At 39.8% G+C, this 12,232-nt stretch overlaps 1 protein-coding gene across 50 annotated transcripts in view; it reads left to right on the top strand.

Moving 5' to 3' along the window:
- NRXN3 (neurexin 3) overlaps positions 1-12,232 on the top strand; it is a 1,722,001-nt gene that overhangs the window by 1,490,559 nt on the left and 219,210 nt on the right. For all 50 annotated transcript variants that reach the window (XR_010151246.1, XR_010151247.1, XR_010151248.1 and 47 more), the window contains one exon: positions 5,874-6,045. Coding sequence is in view for 47 of the 50 variants with exons in the window: in XM_063793837.1 (XP_063649907.1) it covers positions 5,874-6,045 (172 nt within the window). In the remaining 3 variants the exon portion in view is untranslated. The remainder of the gene's footprint in view (positions 1-5,873; positions 6,046-12,232) is intronic.

Below are 12,232 nucleotides of genomic sequence, written 5' to 3' on the forward strand. Positions count from 1 at the left end.
TCTAATTTTTTTAAAATCACAACCACACATTCTAATTCATCATTTATTCATTTCCATATCCATTAATTTAACAAACATTTACTGAGCTCATGTTAGGATACTTACTTACATTTAAAATACTCACAATTAGGCTAAGTGGACAGATAAGTTAGGCATACATAAAATATGTAACACATGTATTTCTGTTATAGAAATAACTAACTCAATTGTAACATGTAAAAGCTGTGATTGTCGAAAATGCATGGATTTTAGAGTCAGACCTGGATTCTATTTTTCCATAAGTAAGTCTCTTATTGTGTGAATTCTCTTGTAATTAATTGTAAGAATTTGAATATACTTCTATTATAAAAATATTTCCTGAGCACCTATTCTGTCCATTTAGGTAGCCTGGTTTATGTTGCAGTGACAAAAGCCTCAAACACTTGGTGCTATAAAGCAACCAAGCTTTGTTTCTCAGCCATCTGCATGTCCGTAGCAAGTTGCCTTATTGCCATCCTCACTCAATGACCCAGAATGACAAAGAAGCCGCTACCAGGAGTTTGCTGGGTGCAGTGGTTGACAGCAAATGAGAGAACTCTCGTGGGTCTCACACCAGCAACTAAATGCATGGCTCAGGAATGATACTCAATTTATCAGTTAACACTGTTCTCTTGGCCCAACCCATCACAACGAGACCCAAAAGGCCTCTCTTACTACAACCCTATAATGGAGGAGAACTAGGAAAGTGTGGTAAACAGTGCCGCTCATTACTTTCTTTACTAGGAACCAGACTTTGAAATGGGTATGGAAGACCTTGCTGTGCCTGGCCCACAAGAGGCATTATTTACATATTGCCTGCCTTGTGTTCTTGCCTAGCACTGAACTAACAAATTCTGTGGGAAGCCTAGCAGTTAAGACACTGAGACCTGCTTCCATTGCCCATATCCCTGGCATACATTTGAGAATCCCAGTTCTGTTTCTGTCAGCTGCAATTTTCTAAAATAGCGGATGGTGCATTCCGTCTTCCCCAGGGGCAGTCTGGAATGAACGAAGAGATAGCCTTCAGGGACATCTTTATTCCTGAGAATTCTTCTTGCCCCTGAGCATTTCTGCTCCTGGAGTCTGACCCTGGTGTCGGTAGCATCTCTTGGGTCAGCACCAATAACTGCAGTGTGACTGATTGAGGATAGGGAAGCTGAAGCTGGACTAATTTGGGGAGCCAGGTGGGCTTATAAACAGTCATTATTGATGAAGAGTGACTTACTGGCTATTTAAAGACAGCTGGTTTCTGTGCTGTTCAGTTTTTTTTCCTGAATGCACTTGAGGATTCTTTGGTAATGTCTTCTGATTTACCACTTGTTTTTGTTTTTAATATCAAGGAAGAATATAGATTGAAGCAATTGTCTTGGTAGCAACTTTAGTGGTGATGGCTGTGGAGTTATTAAAATTTATAGTCATGCTGTTTTTGCAGCTACACTTTGCATTTCTTAGAGAGGCTTATAATATCTGGTTACAAAGAATGTAGAGAGATAGCAACTACCAAATTGTGATAGGAAATCAACCCTGCATAAATTGTTTTAATATATATTCTGTTTGCTAAAATTTACATTTATTTTCACAATATGTCTTGATGACAGTGCCCACCAAGCCAACTAGCCCTTAGCTCATGACACTACTTTCAGTTACACTAATGAGGAGAAAGAAGGGAGAAAGAAGATTGACATTTTGTGGGTCCAAAATTATCCACAGTGAATGCCAGGTGCTTCACATGTCTGTGCTCTCCTATAACCCTCACAGCAAGCTTCAGAGGTAACAACTGGCCCCCCTTTCCCTCCACACATCTCTTTATGAAAGAGAAATCAGAAGTAAAATAACCAGACCAGGGTCATACAGCTTTAAGGGCCATCGCTGTTATTTGAACCATGCTAGGCTAAAACCCACATTTATTCTATTGAAACAATTAATTTCTCCAAAAATCAGAGTGTTTTATATCTGATCAAATGATGGGTGGTTCCTTCTCCTGATCTGTTTTATCTCATATATTTAGGTAATGTTTTATTACTTATAAAGTACCATCATGTTCATCATATTATATCATCCTTACAACAGCCCTATGAAGTATGTAATGCTGATATCCTGTCCTTATAGTGTATTATCAAGAAGTGGCTTCAGAAAAATCAAGTAATTTGCCCAAGGTCAGTCAGGTCTGACACCAAAGCCAATGCTTTTGTTCCCTTACATCTTCTCTTTTCTAGACACATGAGCCAGCAGAGTTGATTTGCATGGCAGCTGTGCATGATAGTTTCAAGCCGGGGCAACTCTGTGGGTATTCGCCACAAGGCTTCCGTGACTTCTAATGAACTGAAACAAAGCAGTTAGCCATGGATTATAATGCCACTGTGGTCCCATGACAAATGACAAGGAGGTTGCAGTAATGAAATTTTATTACTGCAAATAGAGAGACCACATCTGAGGTCTAGCACGGCCACATTTACCACTGTGGGAAACAAAATGAAACACCTGGGGAAGGATCTCCACTGACTTTAGCAGTGAGCTAACAGGATTAAGAAGATCTCCCAGAAACACTGATTACAATGGCAAATGTGTGGCACCTAAGATAAGGACCAAATATTTATTCAGGCAGAGATTAAATCTTTTCTTTCTTTTCCTGAATCAAATATGGATCTTGCAGAAAATCTGCCCAAGAATATATCTTGCTGATCAGCGAACTCACTGAGCCAGAACCGTACTTGGCCACTGCCGTCACTGAAAAGCTACAGAATGCTGGTTTAAAGGTCTCCATGCTTCCCCTAAAACTGTTTTCCATCCATGATTAATTAGTGACTTAGGGGTGAATTGAATCACCAGCCGTCCTTTCCATGCATCCAGGATTTATGTACTGGTTTCTCACTGAAGAACAGTGGTGCAATAAACAGCCCTCATCTGTGGGGTGGGCAGAGGAGTAATGGTGTCTGCAGTCATGGTTTCTTAACTCCTCTAGTACTTCCATTCTGCTAAGCAGGTTATGGCTCACATTATTACAGCCTAGCTTATTTAGGCATGAGGGTAGTGGGCAGTGACACACACACACCCTTAGAAATGAATACCAGTTCTTTAAGAGAAAGCAGAAAAGTCATATTACCATTTCTGAATTCCTTGAGAAATAAGAATAAAATGGACAATAATATTAGTTATGGGCATGAAAAGTACAAAAAGAACCCATAATCAGGTTCATTTATATATGCATGCATCATATTTTAAAGCTAGGTGCTTTTCCTAGTGCAGAGATGTAGATAGCGGTTTCAACAAACAGATTTACGAAATCATGAGTGTGTTTAGTCACAATTTTGGGAGGTACCTGGAGCTCTTTTCCCAGAGAACAGAACATGGGGATTGCAGACATCGTTTTATATTGCATATTATGTAATCAGGGCACAAAGAAAATACTGAGGTCCACCCTGTATCTCTGCATCCTTGAATGCTCACAGCCTGCTTTGGTTGATCATTCTATATTCCTCGCTTCTAAGATCAAGACTTCTGCATGACTTGTCCATTCTTTTATTGGATACAAGATGAACTGACATACTAAGCGATAAATGGAAACTTGAGGAAAGCCTTCATTTTGGGAAAAGGAGTGAAGTGTACCAAACTATATATAGAAACCAGTGTCCCTCCCTCCAGAACTCTTAATTTGTTGACTTTAGGTGTAGTAGGTGCTTAATAAATTTTGTATTTGTGTATTTAATGAATACATGAATGAATAAAACAAATGACTAAATCTGAGATTTAGAAAAACTCTTCTCTATATCTTGATTTATATGGATTCTGGACTTTTCTCACATTCTTCTTTTTCTCTTCCTCCTTCTGGTTTTCCTCCTTCTCTTCCTTTTACTTCTTCTTGAATAAAAAAATAGAAGACAACAAAGGATCGTGAACTAATACTGTGACTCAGTCTTGTAGAACGTCAGAATTACTACTGATATGGTTTGGCTGTGTTCCCACGCAAATCTCATCTTGAATTATAGTTCCCATAATCCCAACGTGTTGTGGGAGGGAGCCAGGGGGAGGTAATTGGCTCATGGGAGCAGTTACCTCCATGTTGTTCTCATGATAGTGAGTGAGTTCTCATGATATCTGATGGTTTTATGAGGGGGTTTTCCTCTTTTGCCTGGCACTTCTCCTTCCTGCTGCCGCGTGAAGAAGGATGTGTTTGTTTGCTTTCCAGGCCTCCACAGCCATGCTGAACTGTGAGTCAATTAAACCTCTTTTGTTCATAAATTACCCAGTCTTAGGTGTGTCTTTACTCACAGAATGGAAAGGACTAATACAACTACTAAATTTTATTATCCTTGAATGCCCAACATATTGCCAGTAATTTGGAAAACTAAAGAAATTGAGCAAGATGTCTCCCTTCTGTCCTTACACATGCCTCCAACACCCTGCAATGCTATGCCTTTCCAAGAGCTTAAGAGAGGCTGATTATATTTGAATAGTAAGGTTACATTTATTTCATGTCTCGTTGTGAATACTGGTTCCAACTTTTAGTCATAACCAATTATTAGAGAAGTGTCAGAGTTTTAATAGCATTATTATGTATGCTTTGTGTTTTAGTGCACTTCCCAGGAGGTTGGTGATATCACCACCAGCATCACCATTTGCATCATTATTATCTGTATTAGTCCATCCTCACATTGCTATAAAGAAATACCTGAGAATGAGTGATTTATAAAGAAAAGAGTTTTTAATTGGCTCACAGTTCTGCAGGATGTATAGGAAGCATAGCAGCATCTGCTTCTGGGGAGGCCTCAGGAAGCTTCCAATCATGGCAAATAGGGGAGGAAGAGTCTCACATGACAGGAGCAGGAACAAGAGAGACACAGGGAAGATGCCACACACTTTAAGCAACCAGATCTCATAAGAACTCACTCACTATCACGAGAACAGGACCAAGGGAATGGTACTAAAACATTCATGAGAAATTATCCCCATGATCCAATCACCTCCCACCAGGCCCCATCTCCAACACTGGAGATTACAACTGAACATGAGATTTGGGTGGGGACACATCCACACCATATCACCGTCTTCACTGCCATAGTGTTACTCTTATCGAATTCATTGCAATTTCCCTTCTGACAAGTCTTTGATGGCCACAGAGGTTCTCTTCTGCTGTGTTACATAAGCTCTGGTCTTGACTATATCTCTCTTTGGATTAATCTGAGGAGTAGGGCTACAAGTTGGGAAGCATGGCAGCCATCTAATCATGAAAATTCTAGGTGAGTTTCATTGGCCTCTACTGGGGTTACCTTTTCTATGTGGTTTGGAACTGCAGAACCATTATGTGCGCGTGTGTGTGTGTGTGTGTGTGTGTGTATATATATATATATATATACACACACACACATATATCCAGCTCCTCTGACATTGGCTCCTAACCATTCTGTACACCTCCGCTTTGCCTTGATCGCATGAAAATATGCTGAGAAGCTCATACATATTTCCACTTTAATTGTAAATCTGAATTGATAAATGATTTAAGGTCCAGTGTCTTAGTGTACTCTCTTAGCAAACAGGCCTAATTCATCTCACAGAAATAAACTTTGCATTATCATTGCATAGCTACTAGGTAGTTCCAGGCCTGATTTGCCTTGAGGGGAATTGAATGATGTAACCTGTGCGGTGCAGCCTGTGAGAGCAATTTGGGTGGTTTTTATGCCATTGGTTTTATGCTCAGGATGAAAGCTCATGGAGAATTATAGAATGCTATTATTATCTTATCTTCATGCTGACAGCTCCCTCTGGGCACCTACAGGTTTATTGCTGGTTGGAGGATCAAGTTTAAAGGGAGAGAACTTCGTGGTTGGTGATAACTATGCCTTTTGTGTTTATTATAGGAACAGGGGAAGATTGGAGTTGTCTTCAACATTGGCACAGTTGACATCTCCATCAAAGAGGAGAGAACCCCTGTAAATGACGGCAAATACCATGTGGTACGCTTCACCAGGAACGGCGGCAACGCCACCCTGCAGGTGGACAACTGGCCGGTGAATGAACATTATCCTACAGGTACATGTTGTTCGCTCAATGGTCCTACTCTTTTTGACTCTCCCATTCTCACTTTTCAGTGGTGATTTTTCTCATGACTGTCACCAAATTCCAAAACACTGAGTGAAGTACACATTCATGATTTTTTTGTATGAGAAGATAAGTCATCTCTTTAGGACTTGATCCAGTATAGGGAGCTTCTGGAGACTTTACCAACTATGCACTGGACACTTTTTGTCAACCTTTGACTGATACAGCCTGACTGGCTCATACCAAAGACAATTACTGTAGATTTTGCAGGGCCTGTAGATGAGGAGCAGTGAAGGGAAGGATCATCTCTATCATGAGCTAGAGTCGATAATCATAAGATGCTCCATTTGAGACCCAGACTTTGTGGTGCCATTTAGTCGGATGCAGTTGAAGGTGCAGATGCCAGAGAGAGAGAGAGACTCTAAAAGGACAATTACTGAACTTGAAGACACAGATCAAGTCATGGTAACAATGAGAGAAAAACGAAGGTGGAATTTTATTCATTTGGTGGACTTTGCTAGTTTTTATTTTCTCACTTACTTACCCTAAGCCTGCCTGGATATTCAAAGGTTGGTCCTAGTAGTCATTTTAATAGCAAGCGTGCTGGTGTGGCAGGAAAAGGGGTTAATCATCTGTTTAAATTTTACAGTCAAGAAACATTCAGCAACAAATTCCCAGAGCCAGATGGCTGAATCAAGGACAACGGGAGAAAAGGTTGCCTTCCTTAAAAGAGATCATTCATATAATCCCTCAGCTTTCCCTCTGCCTCTCACTTCTCCCAGGAAAAGTCCTGAATGCTGATCGTAAAAGTGCCAGGAATGGAAGGGACAACCCTTCAGCAAAGGGCCATTGTTCCACAATTGCACTGTCATCTGATTGATGGATGCAAGAGAATAGTGAGAATATTGCACTTCTCACTAATGTGGGCATGAAGTGATGTGCTACTCTCTATCCTACACACCAAACTCCTCACAATTTTCTCACCACTTTTCTCTAACTTCCTTTACAGTGAGGTGGGCACAATAACAAAGAAGCTTGAAGCACATTTTCACATGTCTAAGAGCCATTAGCTAATAATGGTTATGCTTGTGAGAAAGATACAAAGTGAATTTGCCTGTTTGTAGGCCAAGACTTTGAATGGCTTGAAGGCTGTTGTATCTCCACACCTAACTCAGCATTAATTTTCTTTAAAAGCCAATCAGAAGTATCTGCGCTGTTGGGTTGTTCCCTAATTGCTAGAGTCCCGCTATATCTGTTTAAGAATTGTAAGAGCATCTGGAAACAGCATGCAAGACCCCCAAGGTATCGAGGCAAAAAGCTCCACCCACTATTGATTTGCCATCTCGGTTTCCATAAAACAGCCAGCTCAGCCATTGCTAGGGGTCTCAGAATTTCTTAGATTAAGGCACATAAATGCCCTTATGAGGTTATCTTTGAGTATTTGAAGAAAGCCAAAGCTATTAACAGCTTCTAGGAATTTTTATCATTCAAATTCACTACACACTAATAGACTTAATTTTTAAATGCTTCTTGCTTAATCCCTGATGGATGGGGGAGAGGGTGAAAGGAATAAAAGCAGTCCAATATCTTAAAAGCTGTTCATAGGCTCACAGAAAAAATCAATCTCTCTCTCCATATGTGTTATCATTGGCCTTGCTAGTGTTGCTGAAGGGTTTGTTGTGTTTCTATTAGGAATTTCAAAGATTTCTAAATTGATGTTAACCACTTGCCTTGAGCCAATATAGAATCTACAAGTTTGCTGCCAGCAATGAGAAGGCTCTTTAATGGTCATTTTAAAGCCACAGCTATGTAACCAAACCGGAGATTCTTGCTGTGCGCCTATCTTTTGGTGTCTTTTTAGTTCCAAATTATGGGTTGCTTCCTATATGTTTTCAAAACAGATTAAGCCTTTCTTTAATAGCATTGCTCCCTCCTGAAAACTATTATTATCATTGGAAACAACTGTTATTTAGTAACGATATGTGTTATTATTTCAGGACAGGGTACAGTATAGCATTTATAAGTATGGGCCTTGGAGTCAACTGGCTAGAGTTGGGATCTTGGTTTCATCACCTGTGAGTCTAAAGACCTTGAAATGTCCTAAGCATTAAAATATTTGGTGCCTCTCCCCACATGTAATTCAAAATACAGTAACACTGAACCATAAAATAAGTGTAAGAATTTCTAAGAGTTTTTATTTTTCTCCTCTGATGATTTCTGTAATGCTTTCAAAATATATTAGATTCTTTCTTCCCAAATTCTCATTTTGTACTTTCTCTGTTTTGTTGTTCTTTAAGAAGATGTTCATTCTTCTCCCTGAGACTGTTTCCTAGTCTAGACAACCAGGGTAATGATAATACCTGGTTAATGTGAAGATTAAGTGAGTGAGTTGACCGCATGTATAATGCTGGGACAATTACGTCAATCCTCAATAAATGTTAGCTGTGAGGATTACCAATCATTTGGCTAGCATTTTAAATTAGGACATATTTTTGAGTACAGATTTCTTCATTTTGAAGATGAAATACGCTATCAATTAGACAAGGTAGATATTTTTTATTCTCCATTTCAAATAAAAACAGAGACCCAAGGAGGTGCTATGCCCTTCCTAAGGTCACATAGCAAGTGAAGGAAGACCTAGGACAAGATTTTTCTGTTTCCAATTGGGCAGTTTTCACTATTGCTCCCCCAGAGAATTGGGGGATGTTCTGAAAAATGCATAGCTAGAAATGAGTATTTTTCTTCTTGTGTCATCTTAGATTTCTTTCTTTAAAGAAGTGTCATATCTCAAAGGTCACTTTCAAATGATCACACAAAAGTGGTTATTGTGAGGTGTTGAGTTCAAAATCCTCATTTAAAAGTTTTATTGGCACCAGTGACCCCAAGCTGTCCTCCTTACAACAATGGCAATGTGCTCCCATGAAGCAGCTGAAAGAATAGTGAGTATTTAAAGGAGCTATATCCCCTTACCTTGCTGCCTCAATTAAAAAGTTGTTGTGTGATATACTAGATTGAGGTTTATGTTCCACTCTGCCAAGACTTCCTAGGAGCGGTTCACTTTTTGAGCCTTGGATACCTTATTTTCTCTCCTCTCTGCTTCCCTGTGCTATTAAAAGGATCAATTTAACTATTAATAATTTAAAGTATCATGAGAAAAATCTGGCAATGTTTATTTTGAATCATAAGATCAAAATTCCCCATGTCTGGGCCATCAAACAAAGCCATCAACCTGGCAAGGCAGTCTTGACACAGTTTCTACAAAAATGTGTCCTTTTGTTTTCTAAAGTCATTCTATTTTATCGATAACAGTGGGTTTAGAAATCATCAAGGGTTTAGTCTCACTACTCACTTATTACTAATGTTTAAACAGTAAAGACATACAGAGTAGCTCCTATAGAAGATTTACGTTAAGTTATCTCACTCGGAGAACATGCTCTCGGGGAATTGTTCCTGCCTACAAGGTCTGAATGAGTCAGCTGTGCACCGGGATGAATGGGTCATCTCCACAGTCTTCTCATGGGCATTTATGGGGCTCTACTGAAACATCCCACCGTGAAATATTTAGAACCCAGCTGGGCACAGGGCATGTAGCACTGGCTCTTTCTTTGTGAATCAGGGAAGAAACAGAATGAAAATAGTTCTATAGCAATCGGAATCTTATATCACTAAATTCTGGGAGATAGATAGAACTGAAAAGCAACTTCTTTCTTTGAATCTGAAAATAGAAAAGCTAAGAAACAGGAGAGGGAAATAAAAGAAGAATCAGCCCAGAGCTATCATCCAGGCACTGACAAATGTGCCTTATAAAGTCTCTGATTGTTGTCCCTATACAATGCGGTGGTAGGAACAAGGGAGGGGGGGGGGTGAAAGGTGACTTGAGTATGAGGAATTAATTTTAGCCACAGCTCTAGGCCCCCTGGAAGGCTGAGCTGACTGGGTTTGTTCCATATCTTCTCTCTGCTGTGAGTGGGTGGCCGGTGATACTGTCACTGCTGTAAGATCCCTGAGCATGGTCCAGTAAAGGCTTTTCCGGTCCTATCTAGGCTTCCTGGGACATGCAGACTGATACACAGCTTCAATCTTTGCATGTCAGGGGGTGCTGAGGAGAGCAGGGCATACCAACTCAGTTCAAGTGCTCTTCACAGAATTCCTCTTCTTCAGTCTTTAAAATGCACACGGATGACCTACATTTAAATCCTATTTGACCACCCAACTTAGAACATGAAAAAGAGGTAAAAGTAGCTCCCTTTCAAGGATGCTACATTAGAAAACTCTCTTTATATTTGAGTTTGTCAAATTCCACAGAAACTTGTCTTTATAGGGGTTGGAAGAGAAAACATTGCTATAGTACTTATAAAACATTGCTATAGTACTTATTGATGACCAAAATACCTTCATATCGGTTATTACATTTGAGCCTCACTCCATCCTGTGAAGGACAGGGTTTGGTATTATTACTCCTGCCATACCCATTTTAAGGTTACGTTATCAAGGCTCTGAAAGGCTAAATAACTTTCCCAGTGTCACACAGCTTAAGGAGCAGAGCCAACACTTTTCTATCCTGATCCTCAGACTGCACAACCTCAAACTTTCTGCTCACTTTCCTATTTCTCAGAGCCACGATTTTATTAATAATGACAGTATTTCTTTTTGTAAAAACATATTCTCAAATGGAAATCTCTGCCTGGAGTAGTCTAGTTAGTAAGGATTTTCAACCTATTGACATTTGGGGCTGGACACATCTTTGCTGTTGGTGTGTAAGGAAGGGGGCGGGGTACTGTTTTGCACATTGCAGGATGTTTAGCAGCATCCGTGACTTTTACCCCCTGGATGCCACTCTCATGTTTCCACAAGTGCCAAATACCCTCTGGTCAGCAAAATCACCCCCATATAAGAGCCGCTGACTTAGAGAAAGTTTCCAACATATTTTGTTGTAAATGTTCATCATGTTTTTGTAATTTAGACAGTATACATCGGTATAAGAAAGATTTTTTTTTTTTTTTGTCCACATCTCTTCCTCAGTTATTGAGACTTTAAAGGATTAAAAACAAGTCTATGTACTTGACATGATGCTGAAATTTCTCAGGCCTTGGGTTTTCATTAATTCCTAGCCAGGAGGTTTACTTTCCTTTTCTTTATGTCTTTGCCTGCGAACATTTGAGACCTTGCCAGATTTGAAGCATGCATTAAAACAAGCCCCATCTACCTGCTCATTCATCCGTTCAGGACTAGCGTTGCTTTCAGTTCAACAGGGGGAAAAACAGAGAGAGCAGAGTCCTGCAGAGGGAATAAGAAGTATAAATACAATCAAGAAGGAAAGCCATATTTGAACAAGGTTTCAGGACTACAGACATGTAAGGGCAACCAGAGAAAGCCTCACTTCATGAATGTGTTTGAACATTGTGAGGAACATTTTAAAACCATCTTATAAAGAAGGTGCTCCAACATTCAGTCACAAAATGTATCAATTAATCACTCAAACTAGTGTATCTTGAATATTCGCACTGCTAACTAGTCATCCTTTCCAATTTGTCAGAAATGAATTAGGATTCACATGTTTGTGAGTTTCTATTTCCAAGGGAATTATTTCCACATTATGCAGTTTGTCTTCGGTTAACAAAAATGTTTTAAAAGAATGTTTTCAATAGGCACTTATATATACATATTTATGTAAAGCAATGGTCTGCAACCTGGCTGAAATTGAGAATCCCCTGGGAAGTTAAATAAATTGCCAGTGCTCGGGCACTGGTCTCAGGGCATCTAATTTAACTGATCTGGGGTGTGGTCCATGGATCAGCAGCATCAGCTTTCCCTGGGAGCTTGTTAAAAATGCAGACTCTCAGGCGCCACCCCGTACCTGCAAAATCAGATCCCCCAGTGCTATGGGTACATTGTAAATTGAGAAACAAACACTGGCCCAGGCATTTTTTTGTTTGTTTTTTGTTGTTTTTAAAAAAAGCTCCTAAGGTGATTCTCTGTGTAGCTAAGTTTGACATTCACTGATATGTAGAAGCTAAAAAATGCGTCTTTCTTTCAGACTGACTACCGGTACTGTTCAATGTGGTAGCCGCCAACCATATGTGGCTATTGAGCAGTGTGGCTGGTATGACGGAGATTCTGAAATTTTTGTTTTATTATGTACTTATGTCCTAGGCACTGAAGGCTTTAAATACATTTC

The sequence above is a fragment of the Pan troglodytes genome, chromosome 15 (assembly GCF_028858775.2).
Source record: "Pan troglodytes isolate AG18354 chromosome 15, NHGRI_mPanTro3-v2.0_pri, whole genome shotgun sequence".
In the NCBI taxonomy this organism is placed as follows: Eukaryota; Metazoa; Chordata; class Mammalia; order Primates; family Hominidae; genus Pan; species Pan troglodytes.